Source organism: Carlito syrichta, unplaced genomic scaffold, assembly GCF_000164805.1.
Source record: "Carlito syrichta isolate Samal-C Ts95f unplaced genomic scaffold, Tarsius_syrichta-2.0.1 Scaffold316198, whole genome shotgun sequence".
Classification (NCBI taxonomy): Eukaryota; Metazoa; Chordata; class Mammalia; order Primates; family Tarsiidae; genus Carlito; species Carlito syrichta.
In genome coordinates this window covers 956,012-974,232 of record NW_007260294.1, presented here as the reverse complement: position 1 = coordinate 974,232, position 18,221 = coordinate 956,012, and the positions used below count along the sequence as shown (strand labels likewise).

The 18,221-nt window shown below is 45.3% G+C and overlaps 1 protein-coding gene across 1 annotated transcript in view; it reads right to left on the bottom strand.

Moving 5' to 3' along the window:
- Positions 1 to 18,221, bottom strand: part of SLC25A13 (solute carrier family 25 member 13) — a 145,921-nt gene that overhangs the window by 19,643 nt on the left and 108,057 nt on the right. The window contains exon 13 of the mRNA XM_021706896.1: positions 12,434 to 12,574. Coding sequence (XP_021562571.1) covers positions 12,434 to 12,574 — 141 coding nt within the window. The remainder of the gene's footprint in view (positions 1 to 12,433; positions 12,575 to 18,221) is intronic.

The window sequence follows — 18,221 nt, the reverse complement described above, 5'->3', positions numbered from 1 at the left end:
GTCTTGAACCCACGGGCTCAGGCAATCCACTCACCTCAGCCTCCCAAAGTGCTGGGATTTCAGGCTGAGCCACCGAGCCCAGCTGAGTTTTTCCTTTCTAATAAAAAGCACACTCATTTACAGAGGGGGGCAATACAAAGCCCCCCAGGGTAGAACTACAAGTTACAAACTCAAACTCAATCACAACTCAGACCCAGGGAGTTCGCTTCTGGCTCCGCCCAACTCTGCACCACACTGAAATCTGTCCATCATCAATCCACTTAGAGTTCAGGAAAGCTTCTGGGGGTAGGCCTCAGCCCCAGGCTCACAGTCCACAATTGACAAGGCCTCACTCAGCCCCAAGCTCACAGTCCACAATTGACACGGGCCGGCGGGACAGGCTTAGAGACACTGACCGCAGTGTCATCACGGCAAGAGAATCACTCGGTTTGCTTCTCATGCCTTTGATGTGGACACTGTGTTGAAAGCCCAAGGAAGCTTTAATCAGTTCTCAGGTTGCTGGAATCATCCCCTCAAGTTTACTCTGCCAGCTCTCTCTGGCATAAAATTGCCTAAAGATATAACACAACAGGCTCTCTCTCTCTCCTTCCCTATCTCCCTCTCTGTCTATTTCTGTCTCTATTTCTCTGCCTCTTTCTCTGTCTCTTTCACTCTCTGTGTCTCACTAGTTCTTCCTCCTTTCCTCTCTCTCCCTCCCCGCCCCTGTCTCTTCCTGTCTTTCTCTCTGTCTCTGTCTCTCACTATTTCTCTCTCTCATCCATAACCAGAGCTGTCTCTAAAGACTTCTTCTAAAGCCTCTCCTCTTGGATAGTATCACACCTGCCCAATCAGCCCAAAGAAGGAAAAGCCAGCCCTGACAGAAGGTGCTGATAAGGAAGTGAGGGCCAGGGTGGGCCTTTTGCATGCTAATTCCTGCGTGTTCCGGTTGTACCTGCAAACACAGCTCTAAACAGGGGACTTCTAATACAGGGAGAGGTAATTACACTCACAAAGGCACCTCTGTGTCGGGCGGGTACCAGGAGCCAGCAGGTCTGGGAGTCGGAGGCTTAGCAGAGACTCCAGCCGTGAATGCACATTGTCTAGTACAGGAATGCCAGACTGGGACCATGCAGCACCGAGACACAGCGCTGCACCTGTCTGAGAGGCTATTCAAGGCTCCTTGGCACCTGTCGTCAGAGCCACCCAGCCTCTTTCCGACTTCACAAGTTGAGAATTTATTTGGCATGTCTAATTGTATATTTTGATCCTGAGCTACAAACAATGGTTGCATGTCATGTCTTGATCCCTCAGCGTTCCTCCAGGCTTCTCCAAGTGAGTTAACCCTTAGATACATGGCACAGCTGCACCTCTGCTGCCCAGTCAGGGGTGAGAGTCAGGCGAGACCCCATGTGCCCGGGGAACAGGGAAAATTTCAGCATCTTGCTAAGAAATACCACTGGTGCCAAGACCTGCTATGTGACTGTGTCACTGGTGTTAAAACCAGGTAAGCCAGCCAACACCTGAAGACTTGGTATCAGTGGCAATCGAAGTGACTTCAGTTTGAGTATAAAATATGAATGGCTATTATTTGGTTTCGTTTAGGTCATCAGTTTCTCCTCAATTTCACTGTAATTCTAAGAAAACACTGCAGGGAGTTTGGGTTTTTGTAGGAAATGTCACTCTTGGGTCAGTTCCAGTTGTCCATTTTTCTACTGTATCTTGCTCTGGCATCAACAATGCTTGCCACTTGGGCTGGAAACCCTGGATGTGGCAGAGTTTATCACATGGAGTTTCAGTACCCAAGCTGCTAGTCATGTCACCTTCACAAACTAACCTGTAAAATGTCTCTCCTTTTCCATGTTCTTCTTTCCTTTCTTGCCTTCTTCTTCCACGTCCCCACCCTTCCCCATTACCTGCCTGGAAGTTGCAAGATCAACTTCCAGTTGAAGTGCTTGCTCTGGGAATTTTAATATGCACACTGGATTATCAGTCTTTGTTTTCTTTATCTTCCTCCTGTACAACACATTGTGCTTCTGACTAAATTAAAAGCAACCCCATTCTATCACTGTCACCTCAATTCTTTAACAACAACATTAGGTACCTCTAATTGCCATGGTATATTTAAATTAGGGCAGTAGGACTTAGACTAAACATATACCACTCTCTTTTATCTCAGTCCTGCTCTAGCTCCACCTGGGCTCAATTTTCTTCTACCTGAAGTACATTATAATTTCCTCTATTAAGATTCTACTATTGGCCGGGCTCGGTGGCTCAGCCTGTAATCCCATGCTTTGGGAGGCTGAGGTGAGTGGACTGCCTGAGCCTGAGGGTTCGAGAACTGCCTGGGCAACTTGGCAAGCCCGCATCTCTACAATAAATCAAAAAATTAGTCGGGCGTAGTATCACACGCCTGTAGTTACAGCTACTTGGAAGGTTGAGGTGGAAGGATCTCGGAGCCCAGCAGGTCGAGGCTGCGGTGGCCAGGAGCATGCCATTGTACTTCAGTCTGGGTGACAGAGTGAGACTCCAGCTCAAAAAAAAAAGATTCTACTATTTCTGAGTTAGTTCACAGAGGATGATGATCTCCAGCTCCATCCATGTTGCTGCAAAGAACATGATTTCAATCTTGTTTATGACTGTATAGTATTCCATGGGGGTGTGTGTGTGTGTGTGTGTGTGTGTGTGTGTGTGTGTGTATACACATACCACATTTTCTTTATCCAGTCAATTGCTGGTAGACACTTAGGTTGGTTCCATGATTTTGCTACCCTGAATAGTGCTACAATAACATATGGGTACAAATATCATTCTTATATCATGATTTTTTTTTCTTTTGGGTAGATCCCTAGCAGTGGAATTGCTGGGTTGAATAGCAATTCAATTTTTAGTTTTTTTGAGAAATCTCCTACTGTATTTCATAGAGGTTGAACTAGTTTATAATCCCACTAAGAGGGAATGAGCATGCCCTTTCCTCCAACACCACACCACCACTATATAATATGTCCATGTAACAATCAAGCACTTGTACCCCCACTTCTGAAATTAAAAGGAAAAAAAAACAGAAATTCTACTAGTGATAGGCTTTCTGAGTGTTGCTAGTCGAAAATAGGTCTTCACCCCTATTCCTTAAAGATGTTTTTATAGGGTATAGAATTCTATGTTGGAAGGCTTTCTCCTCTCCACACTGAAGATACCACCTTGCTGTCCTCCAGCTTCCAAGGCCCTGTTCTTAGGCTTGCTGTCAATTCCTTAGTTGTCCCTTTGAGGGCAAATCTACTTTTTCTCTGGCCACTTGAGAGCTCTCTCTAGCTCTGGTGTTCAGCACATGTCTGGTTTGGATTAATGTTATTTGTCCCACACTTGCACTGTCATACTTCTTGAATCCTGGATCTATAGCTTTTATAGTTCTACAAAATCTTCAGCCATCATCTCTCCTTTTCTTCTGATTTCCTTTTATACCTATTAGACCATCTCATGCTCTCCTTTGTGGCAATGCCAAACATCACCCTCAACATGATGCTTGGCATGCCGAATGCTTTGAAATAGAAAGGGCTTGGAAATGAGGTCGCTCTCTGACCACCTCCTCCATCCCACCTTGCTGTCTCTCCCAAAGCACAGGATAAAGCTGTTCTACCTAGAAACTGGCCCTTAAAGAACAACATAATTGCCTTTGATTTCTTCCCTGGGATTTCATTAACCAGAGAAGATCAAAACTTGTATCACAGAGGAAAAGACTGAATATTAAATACCACACGTAAGCCGGGCTTGGTGGCTCAGCCTGTAATCCCACGCCTTTGGGAGGTTGAGGTGAGTGGATTGCGGGTTTGAGACCCGCCTGGACAACTTGGCAAGACCTCATCTCTACAATAAATCAAAAAAAATTAGCCGGGTGTGGTAGTGCACGCCTGTAGTCCCAGCTACTTGGAAGGCTGAGGTGGAAGGATCACTGGAGCCCAGCAGGTCGAGGCTGCGGTGGCTGGGAGCGGCCACTGCACTCCAGTCTGGGCAACAGAGTGAGACTTCAACACAAAAAAAAAAAAGCCACATGTAGAGCCAGACTCACTCTGTCCCCAGTCAGTTTGTTCTCTGGTATCATTCAATTTCTAACTCGCATTATTTAAGTACCATTGTATGAGCACTAAGCTCATTTGTTACCCTTAAAAATCACTTACTCCTCCACTACTCATCTCCCCTTCCCCTATAAAGAAGGATATATGAAGCCGGGCTTGGTGGCTCAGCCTGTAATCCCATGCCTTTGGGAGGCTGAGGGGAGTGGATTGCCTGAGCCCGTGGGTTCGAGACCCGCCTGGGCAGCGAGACCTCATCTCTACAATAAATCAAAAAATGCCTGTAATTCCGGCTACTTGGAAGGCTGAGGTGGAAGGATCGCTGGAGCCCAGCAGGTTGAGGCTGTGGTGGCCGGGAGCGGCCACTGTACTCCAGTCTGGGCGACAGAGTGAGACTCCAACTTAAAGAAAGGAAAAAAAAAAAGGATATATGAGCATCTGTACTCCATTGGGTTACTGGGTAATCAGTCTCCTGTGATTCCTCTGCGTTGTGCAAACTAAAATAAATTTGTATGTTTTCTCCTATTAATCTGCCTTTTGTCACTTTGTTTTCTTTTTCTTTTTAAATTAGAGACGAGGTCTTGCTATGTTGCCCAGACTGGTCTTAAACTCCTGGGTCCAAGCAATCCTCTCGCCTCAGCCTCCCAAAGTGTTGGGATTATAGGTGTGAGCCACTGTGCCTGGCCTGTTGGTTTGTTTCCAGTGAACTTTCAGAGGGTGAAGGCAAAAGCTTTTCCTTTTCATCCCTACATGTCTATGTCAATCCTTTTCTCTCAGAATGCATTCTAAATAATTTATCTTCCAGTTAACTAATTCTCTCTTGAGCTGTGTTTACTCTGCTATTAAAGGCATATCTGTTGAATTTAAAATTTTAATCATAAATATTCTCACACTTTTAAATATTAAAAAAAATTCACTTTATATTGCTGATGATTTAAAAATTTTAAATCTTTGTGTTTCGAATGCTTCCTATTGCTTTTGCTATCTCTTCTCAAAGTATCTTATATCCTTATGTGACTTGAGATTTTTTTTATTGTGAGCTGCTCATTTTGAACCACTACCTATGAAAATTCTTTGAGGGATGGGTTGAAGGCAGTTTTCTCTACATAGAATTGTGTTTTCTTCTGTCAGATACCTGGAGGCAATACCAAGAGTATTTGAAAATAAATTCCCAACTCAAGCTTTTCCATATTATCCCCAAACATAAATTTTGCAAACCCATGAGACCCGCTTGAAGTTCCTGATTCTCAAGGGAGGGTTTCCCCACCCCCCCATTCCCCACCCCCTTTCTCTCCCTTTGCAGAGAAGCAAGGCAATTTTCCTTGTAGCCTAGGGCTGAAGGGAGTATTGTGATTTTATCCTTCCACTGAGGGTGTGGCCTTTTGAGGTCCCAGCATACTGGGGAGGACTTTCTTCAGGACCTGGAAAAGGATAAGACAAGAGTGGTGCCTGCAGCAGAAACTCAAAGGAGGCATTCACTGTAGGGCTGTGCTCATGTAGGACTGGCCCTGAAGTGAACACCTGCTTACATGCTGTGCCCTTGGTGCCTTGCTGGTCCCACCTTCAACCTAGCCCTGTTCTTTTAGACTTTGCCCCTTAGGCAATACCTGATGGTTTCCTGAGGCTTCAAAAATTAATGCTCACATGACTGTTTGGGAGAGTCAAGGCAAAAGCCAGCTTGAGGGTTCTGTTGCCTTTCAGAGTTTTAGGCTTGAACATTCCTCACTACCTTGCCAACTTGTATCCAGAAAGACTTTTACAAAACACACTATTTAAAGCTTTTAGTTGTTTTCAAATAGATGATCAGTTCAAATATATGATCTGCCAATAGTTAGAAACCCTATAAAGAAAACTCAATGGCTTACTAAGGAGATACTCAAGATGGTTGTTCTTGACATTTTCTCTTGACAAATTTCCTTGAAACTGTGCAATGACTATGTAGCCAGGGCCCTCAGACAGTTTTTTGCTTTTCTCCTTAATGTAGATCACAGAGTCTAGGAAGAAAAAACAAAACAAACAAAAAAAGCTCTTTTTTCCTAACCCCTTAACACACTCTACAAGGGCCATTTCTCCACAATGTCCACAGTTAGGGATAATTAGCTGGCTAAGGTGAGTCTCCTGGGTATCACCACACCATGTGCTGTGTGCAGCTCTTTTGCATGCTTTGTCCTTGAAGAGGGGGCTTCTCAGATAGAGAACACTGCATGCAAAGAAACACACATTCGAGATGGATTGTCTTAAACATGGATCCGTGCCTGCCCCTCCATACCTGCCCCTTCATACCCCGACAGCACCCTGCAGCAGCAAGAGTCCAGGCTCTGCCATGAGAGGCCCGGGCGCAGGTCACTGCTCAGCCATCTAGCAGCAGTCTGTGGTGGGTAAAGTCTCTTAAAATTTCTGGGCCTCAAGTTCCTCATCTATAAAATGTGAATAACATTCATGCAGACACATTACACTTAAATCCAATAATTAACATAAAGTATCTACTTCAGTACTTAGCACCTTCAACAAAAGGTGATAATAAATTCCCTCGCCAGCACGGATCACTTTGAAGGCAATGATATTGGATATATCTCTGTAAATCTAGCACCCAATAGAGTGTTAGCAGTCAACAAACATCAGATGAGTGCACAGAAGAATGGCAAAAATTAGTCATGTGCTAATATGGTTAAGAACCCTTTTTTCCTAGCCCTGTTAGCATACCCAATCTCTTTAGGCATTGTTTTTTTTTTTTGAGTTGGAGTCTCACTCTGTCGCCCAGACTGGAGTGCAGTGGCCGCTCCCGGCCACCACAGCCTCGACCTGCTGGGCTCTGGCGATCATTCCGCTCAGCCTTCCAAGTAGCTGGAACTACAGGTGCATGCTACCACACTGCTAAATTTTGGTTTATTGTAGAGATGAGGTCTCGCCAGGTTACCCCAGCGGGTCTCGAACCCGCGGGCTCAGGCAATCCACTCAGCCTCCCAATGTGCGGGATTACAGGCTGAGCCACCGAGCCCGGCTAGGCATTGTTTGACAAAAAATAATATTCTTCTAAACATCTTCTTTGTATTTGTTATTCCAAAGTCTAAAGAAGAAAGTCTGGCGTAGAGGGAGTAACAGCAGCAGAAATTACCCAGGACTGCTGGGTACTTTGGCATGGGCCCTTTAGTTGACATTCTGTACTCAAAAATTAATGACAACATATTCTGTGTACACTGCACTAAGTTCCATCCTATGTGCCCTACGAGCATTACTTCAGTAAGCCCCCATGACAACCCTATGACTGTGCAGGTGTAACTACTCTCCTCTTTCAGCAGTTGTCACCTGAAACACTGGGATGAATGCTTTGTCAAGACAATCTCCTTTTTGGGTTGTTTTCTTTAATCAGAATATGGACATTACCAGGATTCCAATATTATTAAAAAGCTCATGCCATATTAGATACAAACCTGGCCCCTAAAGATACTTGATACACTCTCCTAAAATATCTAAAAATCTTTCCTTAAATGAGACAATAAAATGTCCAAAATGTTTGTTTTATGGCAGGTATTTCTGACAAAGAGAATAAAAAGCTACCAGTATGGCACAGTGTTTTTTTCCCCCCAACTTTTGGTGCTGGTATGTTGGTGAAAAGTGTCAGTCACTCTCTTGTACACCAAGTTAAGTCAAGTCCTGCATTATTCTGTCATCTCTTTCAGTTTATCTATGTCATGGTAAATGTAGGATTTCTGTCTTTTGGATAGTATTCTATTACATAAATATGCCATATTTTCTGTATCCATTCGTCTACTGTTAGACATCTGGGTTATTTCATATCTTGTGTATTGCAAATGTTGCAATGAACATGGGAGTGCAGGTATCTCTTTGATGTATCTGATTTCAACTCTTCTTTTTTGAGTTGGAGTTTCACTCTGTCACCCAGACTGGAGTGTAGTGGACGCTCCTGGCCACTGCAGCCTCGACCAGCTGGGCTCCGATGATCCTTCCACCTCAGCCTTCCAAGTAGCTGGAACTACAGGCGCGAGCTACCACACCCAGCTAATTTTTGATTTATTGTAGAGATGAGGTCTCGCCAAGTTGCCCAGGTGGGTCTCGAACCCGCGGGCTCAGGCAATCCACTCACCTCAGCCTCTCAAAGGCACGGGATTACAGGCTGAGCCACTGAGCCTGGCTTCAACTCTTCTTGACATACACCCAGAAGTGGGACTGCTGGACCTCATAGTGGTTCTACTTTTAACTTTTTGTGAAAACTCCACATGCTTTTCCATAGCAACTGCACCATTCTATTCTGCATATCCACCACCAAGGATTCCGATTTCTCCATATCTGTATCACCACTTCTTATCTTTTGGTTTTTTGACAGCAGCTGTCCTCACAGGTGTGAAATCACATCTCACTGTAGTTCTGATCTGCATTTCCCTGATGATCAGCAATGTCCAACATCTTACCACACATGTTGGCCATTGGCATGTCTTCTTTGGAGAAATGTCTATTCAAGTCCCCTGCCCACTGTTGTTATGTGAAAACAGGCTATGTTATCAGGTTTTGCTACTGAGTAGCAGAAGTTCCTCATCTATTTTGCACATTAGCCCTTTATCAGATACAAGGTTTGCAAATCTTTTCTCCTATCCTGTAGGTTGTGCCACAAAACTACTCAAATGAACACAAGGAGATGTCACTGGGAATAGTTCAAGGCCTTTCTTGCCCTGGGTCCCCCTGGTCTCTGCAGCACATGATACCATCGCCTTATGCCATCGCCTGTTTCTCTTCCCCCATGCCCCATTCCCCTACTGGCTCCCATGACACCATCCTTCCATCAACAGTTGCCTCTGCTGTTTTCTCTACCCACAGCCCTTTTTGCCACCTGACCCCGGTGGCCATGAGGTCCATGGCAGTTCTGCAGTCTAGAGTTCCTACCTATTCCCATGACTTCATGCACACAGTGACCTCACAGACCGTCTTGGGTGCCCATTCCTCAGTGGAAACCTCTCCAGGGCTTTATTTTGACTCTTGACTCTCCTAAATTCATTGCTGCCACAACTGCCAGAGGATTCACTTAAAATGTAAATCAGATGAATTCACTTACTCAGAGCACTCTTCCTGCAAGTTGATGTGTGCCCAGCACTGTTCTAGCCATTTTGTAGTCACAATATACTCAAATAGCTCTTTCAAAGTTAATCAATTAGGCTGCCATTATTTCAACCACCTATCCCCCTGTGCTGCAAGGAAGTCTCTCCCAACGTGAGCATTTGAGAGGGGGGCTTTGTTTATACTGTTGGCTCCCACCAGCCCACCCATATCTGCTCAAACTATTTGAACTTCAGGAATGCAAAATGTTTACTGTTTTCTCCCTTTATTTCAGATGCAAATGTATTTCTAGGCAAGTATTCTGCCATTTATTGTGGAGTGGGAAGAGTTTGGTGTTTTGCAAATCAATTCAGGAGAGGGCAGAAAGCCAGGCTAAGTTCAGTGGGGGAAGGTTAGCAGGCAAGCCTCAACACACAGGCAGGGGCCAGCTGCCACCCTGGCGGGCCTGCATTGTGATGTTAACAACAGCGACAAAGGAGAAGGAAGATTAACTGTCCCAACTAAAGCTAGAACACCTCCAGGTGAACAGCCACCAGGAGGGACACATTCCAGGTCTATAAGTGGCTATGAGGTCACTTTTGGGCTGGTGCATTTTTTTATCCAGCCAAGCCAAGAAACAGAGAAAAGCAAAGAGAAATAGATGAAACTACAGCGACAGCTGTGATGCTCCCTAAAAGGTGGATCCTGCTGAAATGATTTTCTGGCCCAGGAAGGAGGTGAAAGGGTGGACCTGGAGAAGTACCCAAGGAACAAAGCCCAAGCTGGGGGGGGATACAAATAGGGTCACCCAGGATGGCGATGCAAGCGCCAGTCGGACTGGAAGGGGCCACCCCACAGAGGGGAATGCCTCCAAATGAAGCCCAGATGCACAAGCTACCGAATTTAGCTGATCCCAAGGGTTGCAGGAGGCAGAGATCACCAGGTCACTCTCTTGCAAGGAAACCAAGTTTCCAGAAGCTCAAAGCCTTTGTGACTTTGCTTGGTAATTACCAACACACCAAAAACAGCGCTTGGGAAGGTGCACCGAGCCCTGTGGAATGCCTCTGAACTAGATTAAACCACTAGACTAGTAATTAAACTCACTTCATATGGGCCAGTTCTCTTGCTCCGACTTGAGCAATCCTGCTTATTTCAGGAAATCAATTTTAGCACCAAAGTGGAAACAAGAAACTTCTGAGCCCCAGTTTCAGCTCAGATACCACAGCTGGCAGTCGTTCTCCACCAAACTACAAAATTCAGGATGCCAGTTCCTTCCAAGGAATGTTTCAGGGGATTAAGATTATGAAATAATGTGAAGATGAAAAGCCCCCGCCCTAGCGCTGTATCCTTTGCAGTTTAACAGTTTCTGTTTCAGTATCAACAAACAAGTTTTCACCATTTTATCCATCTAGACATTTCGATAACAGTTGCTGCCATAGTACTAAGTGCTTTTTACTAGACAACCCACTGAAAGACTCTTGGCATCCTGTCAAAGTGACATGTTGCTACACCATATTATAGATTGTAAGAGCCTGAAAATTTAGAAAAGATGATGATTTTTCTTCAAATTGATCAATGCTATTTTTTTACAGCTGAAATTGTAAACAAAATAGCTATAGAACATTGCGCTATGTGGCACAATCACAGATTGAGCATTTTAGAGCATGCTTACTCCTAAACACCACATATGCCTAAATATAAGGTAAGTTTTTCCCTACAAAAATTAATCCCAGGAAAGAAGACATCACTTTATGTCTGATCCTCACAAAATCTCAGATGATGGGGTACTCTCCCAATCACTTGACCTTGAGAAGTACAGAATGCCATGTAGAGAAGGCAGATTTGCCTGAAACAACCTCAATTATGACTAATTCTGGTTTTTACCGAGGTCACCTGCAGAACTCAGGTTAAAAAGAAAAGTGGAAAGTATTTGGGGAGGAGGGGAGCTCACAAATGCTGTGCGAATGTCAAAACAGGCCACTTAAAGTTCACTGTAAAAAGCAAAAGGGTAAGTTGCCACATTATGGGAACCAGTGATATCCGTTCAGAATGAATTGGAAATAGAAAAAAGAAATCAGCTGTCTTAGTGTTATTTGTCTATGGGAAAAAAATTCCAGAAACAATATTACACATGGGGAACCAAAGTGCTTCACCGTGCAATGCTTGAGATGAAAATGAGGACAATGCACTTTGTTAAACCATTCCAACAGATGACCCAAAAGTGGATTAGCTGGTGATCAAGACACTGATTCAAAATTCATAGGAATAATTTAAATGACAGTTTTTTATATGTATAGAAAAAAGCAATATTAATTTTTTCTGATGTGATTGTATGTTTCTGTGCAAAAAAAAGAAACCATTTTAAGTAGACATTTGACTTTTCCCCCCTACTTCCCTAAAAGTTTAGTTATTCAAGTTGGCACAAAACAGTTTTTAAAAGTCCTCTCACTGAAACTGGTGAATACTTTATGTTTTATAAAGCCCTATAGCTGGGCATATATGCGGAGGGCCTTAGTATATTCCATTAAAACTTTTTTTTTTTTTTGAGTCAGAGTCTCAGGCTGGAGTGCAGTGGCGAACTGCAACCTCGAACTGCTGGGCCCAGAAGATTCTTCCACCTCAGCCTTCCAAGCAGCTGGAAGCACAGGTATGTGCCACCACGCCCAGCTAGATTTATTGTACAGATGAGGTCTTGTCAAGTTGCCCAGGGTGGTCTCTAACTTCTGGGCTCAGGCAATCCTCTTGCCTCAATTTCCCAAAGTGCTGGGATTATAGGTGTGAGCCACCACACTCGTTCTCCATTACAACTTTTTGGTAGAGTAGTGTGAATAACAAATTTCAAGAATTCTCTCCAAGTTTTGTTTCACAATCATTCTGAAAAACCATATTTTAAAATGAAAAAATGGCTAAGGTTTATAATAATTAAGACAAGGCACACATACCAATAGAAAACATGGGTAGGACCAGATGCTTGGGGTCAGAAGAGAAATTCTGGGATGGGCAGCTCTCTCCCAACACATGGTGCTCTGTGACCCTGACATCCTTCCTGGAAGATGGCACTGAGAATTCAATTTTTGTAACTGGTAACAAACACAACTAAAGCCCCGGTAGTGTTGCTGCAGACAGCTGTGCTGGGCAGCTCTTGGGGTGCTTCACACACCACAGTCATCCTAGATGACCAGCATGGTGGCTCCTCCTAACTGGCGTAAAGGTCCCCTCTAAGCTCCAACACAGTATCTTCTCCAGGCGTAGAATGGAGGAAATGGACTTCATGCTGTTAACAGTGACTACTTTAAGGAGACGAGAAAGCAACCATGTAACCTACTAAAGAAAGTTACCTTGTAGATCCCAAAGAAGCCTAGGTCCCGCACCACGGACAGGGCACTGACTCGGGGTCCCGTGGTGATTTCTCCAGCCACTTGCAAGCGGATCTTGACGATTTCCAAAGGATTTGTGAAAATTACTTGGGAGCCTCCTGCCTAAGGAAAGGGAAAGAGAGAAAAAGATTTAGGATCAAATCAGGGAAATGGTCAAGGGCCCAGAAGAGATGAATACTCACTCTCAAGGAAGCTCAGAGTATTCCATCCTCCAGAGACTGCCGTTTCAGTCCTTGTCCCATCAGTTAAAATGGTCAGGGATTATGAGTTGGAATCAAACCACAGTTATATCCAGGAAGCCCTGGGTAAAGAGACCCTACCTCCTTAATGTGGAGACTGAAAGAGGGCCAGGACTCCAGAGAGGCTTCTGCTGGCCTCCCAGAGTCCTCACACAAAAATGAAAAACACACCTTGAAGTACAAACTACTGCCACAACAGGGCTCAAAGCCAAAGGCACAAAGGCAAGAATAAAATGAAAAGTACTTAGTATTCAAAGAAAGAGACACAGAGCTGCCTCTCAGAATTGGAGGGAGGCAGGGAGGACACAGACTTTGGGATCTCAGATTTCGTGATTCTGGTTATGACTCAAACAGTACCAGAGAACATGTAAACAATGACAAAAGCTACTTTTTCTTTTTTTTGAGTTGGAGTCTCACTCTGTTGCTCCGATTGGAGTGCAGTGGCATGCTCCCGGCCACCGTGGCCTCCACCTGCTGGGTTCTGGTGATCCTTCCCCCTCAGCCTTCCAAGTAGCCGGAGCTACAGGTGCACACTACCACGCCCGGCTAATTTTTGATTTATTGTGGAGATGAGGTCTCGCCAAGTTGCCCACGTGGGTCTCGAACCTGTGGGCTCAGGCAATCCACTCACCTCAGCCTTCCAAAGTGCTGGGATTTCAGGGTGAGCCACCAAACCCAGCAAAAGCTACTTTTTCTTCTCTTAAAAAACCAGGTTGATCATTAAATATCATGTTATGGTATTACATGTTCTTATAATTTTATTTATATATTACCAGTGTATAGAATTCCTCTTTTCATAAAGGATAACTGACATGTCAAAGCAGCAAAGATATGCATTAAATCAATTATGGTTCCGACTTTGAACACCATGTGTTACTCCATTCCAGCAATAGCTGCATGCCACACCTCCAAGATCATCAGTGAAATCTGTCAGGCGTACCACAAGGGAAGATTTAAGCTTGCTATTTTGAAGTTAAGCCTATATATATTATATGCAATGACATTCTTTCTCACTGTACTTCAAGTTGCTATTCCTTGTCACAAATATACTAATTATTTTTTTTTTTGAGTTGGAGTCTCACTCTGTTGCCCAGGCTGGAGTGCAGTGGCACGCTCATGGCTACTGCAGTCTTAACCTGCTGGGCTCTGGCGATCCTTCTGCCTCAGCCTTCCAAGTAGCCGGAATTACAGGCACATGCTACCATGCCTGGCTGATTTTTTAAAAATTTTATTGTAGAAACAAGGTCTCGCCAAGTTGTCCAGGTGGGTCTCAAACCCATGGGCTCAGGCAATCCACTCACCTCAGCCTCCCAAAGCACAGGATTACAGGCTGAGCCACCAAGCCCGGCTAATTTTTTGATTTATTATAAAGAGGTCTCACCATGTTGCCCAGGCTGGTCTTGAACCAGTGGACTCAGGCAATCCTCTCGCATCGGCCTCCCAAAGTGCTGGGATTATAGGCTTGAGCCACTACGCCCAGCCCTATACTAAATTTTTATATCATCCAAACGATACTGTAGCTAATAACTAGCTACAAGGATGGTCTTTTTTTTTTTTTGAGTTGGAGTCTCACTCTGTCCCAGAGACTGCTGTGCAGTGGCATGCTCCCGGCCACTGCAGCCTCGACCTGCTGGGCTCTGGTGATCCTTCCGCCTCAGCCTTCCAAGTAGCTGGAACTACAGGCGCACGCTACCACGCCCAGCTAATTTTTTTTTGATTTATTGTAGAGATGAGGTCTTGCCAAGTTGCCCTGGCGGGTCTCGAACCCGTGGGCTCAGGCAATCCACTCACCTCGGCTTCCCAAAGCGCTGGGATTACAGACTGAGCCACTGAGCCCGGCCAGGATGGTCTTTAATGTACTGTTTATAGTAGCTGGAAATAAAAATTAGAAGCAACATAAATGTACAATAGTGATGGACAGATTCAATGAATTTGAGTATGTCCATGCATAGAGATATGACATAGCCCATAGTGGAAAATGTCCACTACTGCTAAGTAAAAACTCTCACTTGTTCCAAAGGCCTTTACACGGTTCCCTATCCCCCAGCCCCTACCACCATGTAGAAGAAATATACCCAAGTGGTGCTTTTGAGCTGGTAGGATTACTAATCAATTTTCCCCCCTTTTTTTCTTTTTTGCTGTATTTTAAATTTTTTCTATATAAATCATGTGTTACTTCTGTAAAGAAAAATATTTGACCAGGCTTGGTGGTTCAGCCTGTAATCCCAGCACTTTGGGAGGCCTAGGCAAGAGGACTGCCTGAACCCGTGGGTTCGAGACCCACCTGGACAACTTGGTGAGACTTCATCTCTACAATAAATCAAAAATTAGCTGGGTGTGATAGCACATGTCTGTAGTTCCAGCTACTTGGAAGGCTGAGGCGGAAGGATTGCAGGAACCCAGCAGATAGAGGCTGCGGTGGCCATGAGCGTGCCACTGCCCTCCAGTCTGGGTGACAGAGTGAGACTCCAACTCAAAAAAAAGGCAAAATATTTGTACATAACTTATACTTAACACTGTTAACAAAAAGAATAAAAGACAAATGTTCATAAACTAACTCTCAAAATCAAATTGTTTTTCCATTTTACTAACTGGATACCTTAATCATGACACATTTGTTCTCAAAAACAGATAAGGTTTTCCCCTCCCTCTGCATATAACAACTGTTTAGGGACAGCAGCATTCTTCTGCCTTTGATCGCCAGGGACACCCTCCCACTTGTTCAATGCCTCTGTATCCCCTGGGAGAGTCTGAGGACACAGGCTGAACAACCTTGGTAGAGAATGCCTGGGTTAGACTCCTCAGAAGGCCCAAGGCTGGGCCTCAGACAGTAGGAAGCACAGCAAGAGATGCCCATAGGCAGAGCTGTCCTTGTCCACACAGAGACATCTGCTCCCCACCCAGCAAGTTGCTCATACGCTGCTGTGCCACCGGTGCATGGGTAGAGCACACTTGCAACCTGCAGTCGTGTATCTGTGAGTCTGCACCCACATTTTCCACATGACACGGAGGGAGCCGTTTGCGTTGGGCAGGATGACAGGATGAGAAAGCCCTGGCCTAGCACTCATGTTCAGGCACAGGAGGGCCTCTCTCTGTATCTGGCCCACAGCTCTCTTCATATGAACATGTACAGAGTTATGGTAGAGTTGTAAAGATAAATAAAAATCAAGAAAGTGGAGACTGGAACAGCAGAGGAAGATTCACTAGGTTGGAGTTAGTCTGAGGGCTGGGTTTCCAAGGCTCAAAAAGGGTGAGACCATCTCTACCATAGTAGAGTGGAAAACGATCAGAGAACGGCAATCTTTGTGCAGGACAGAAGAGGACATGCAGGACAGCACATGTCCCTCCCAAGGATAGAGGCAGGCAGCAGAGTCTCCTGCCATGAAGACGGGTGTCAGACCCCTATGTGTCACACCATCTCACTTACTATGAAGACCAAAGAGTCTGAGAATGTATGCCAGGTGGCACCTGAGCTCAAGACAATAGTGTCACTCCCAACTCGCTGGCTTCCTCGCCTCCTCCTCTCCTCCCTAGAGGCACGCTGTCATCACTTGCAGAACTTCTGACAACAGTGACCTCTGGACCCCACTCCACACAGACAATTAAATGGGAATGTCTGCACCTGCCCTTGATAGACATCGTCCTGTGAGATGATGTGCGGAGGGTGAAAAGCCCTCTACCACTCCACCACTCACCTCTAGGATGGCTGTCAGTCCTGACAGGTGGCTCCCCGGGCCTCCTTAAAGGCATAGTTCTAACCCCAGTCTTCCATGGCATTTCAGAGTAACTTTCTTTTTTTTTTGAGTTGGAGTCTCACTCTGTCACCCAGACTGTAGTGCAGTGTCTGCTCTCGGCCACCGCAGCCTCGACCTACTGGGCTCCGGCGATCCTTCCGCCTAGTAGCTGGAATTACAGGCATGCACTACCACACCCAGCTGATTTTTTGATTTACTGTAGAGATGAGGTCTCGCTGCCCAGGTGGGTCTCGAACCCGCAGGCTCAGGCAATCCACTCACCTCAGCCTCCCAAAGGCGCGGGATTACAGGCTGAGCCACCGAGCCCGGGTCAGAGTAACTTTCATATGGCTTACATCTGGTATCACATGTCCAAGTGTGCCATTATTAGAGGGTACAATTCTTAGGTACAGAATTGGTATCTTATCTCCCAGCTTTGCTAATATCTGTAAAAGTTGTTGGCATTATACACAGTAAGAACTTATACTCAGCTCCTGGACTCCAAGTCAATCGACAGATATCAGTGCTTTTAGAACAGCAAAGTGAGTTCTCAGCACTAAGTAAGATGTAAGAGTCAAACCCATTTCGGAGAGCTGCTGGAAGTGGATGCACTGGGAGGAAAGTGTCATGAGACCAAGGAAAAACAACAATGGACCCGTTCCCTCTGGTGGGCTCAGAAAGAAAGAACCTACAGGTGCCAGGTGGTATGCTGTAAAGTGCCGAGGACAAAGCAGGGTCTCTGAAGTCCAGCTGGAAGGACACAAGGGATTCAAGGCACCAGGGGAAGATGCAGATCATCGGATGTGAGGTGTCCTGGTGTCACCGTGACCAAGCCTGAGCAGCACCCTGCCCACTGCTCTTCCGATTTCTGTTCTGTTATCTGTTCACAGTGCCTCACCATTGCTCCTCTGCAAAGATCAAAGATAGCGATCGGCAGACAATGGACAGGGACACCTATTGTGCGTGATGTCTTTGTGTCCCTCATCACCAGGGAACCCCGGCTGTGTGAAGATATGGTGCTTTCTGTGTGTGCAATTTTGTCATAAATCATTTCCCTACGAACTTTCTAGAGTCTGTGGCAAGCAGCACAATGGAGAGGTTTTCCACACTCAACTGGCTCAGTGTGGCATGTTCTGTTTCCAGTGGGGATGCTGACTTTCCACTTGTTACCTGGGAGAGTCTTTGTTACTGAACTCTTAGTTACCACCGAGTATCTGGATCCATCTAAGAGAGGAATGCACAACAACTATTATGGACTCCCTTCTGCTCCCTGAGCTCTCATTCACATGGATTCAGCAAATATTTGTAAGCAATCACATTCGGAGCTTGTCCTAGGAACTGCAAGGACACAAGACGAGAGAGAATGCTTTCCTGGTCTCAAGGAGCTTGAAGTAATAAGGACAGAGACAATGAGAAACCATTAAGCATCTGTTATGGGCTACGCTGTGTGAATACAACATATCTTCAGTCCACTCATAGGTGAGGCACAGGAAGATTAAAGCAACTGTTATGGGAAGAACTGTATTCCACCAGAAGCCATAGCTGAAGTCCCAAGTGCCTCACAATGTAACTACACTTGGAAACAGGGCCTTAAAGGGGGAATTCAGCTAAAACAGTGTCTTTTTTTTTTGAGTTGGAGTCTCACTCTGTTGCCCAGACTGGAGTGCAGTGGCCGCTCCCAGCCACCGCAGCCTCTACCTGCTGGGCTCCGGTGAGCCCTCTGCCTCAGCCTTCCAAGTAGCTGGAACTACAGGCGTGTGCTACCATGCCCGGCTA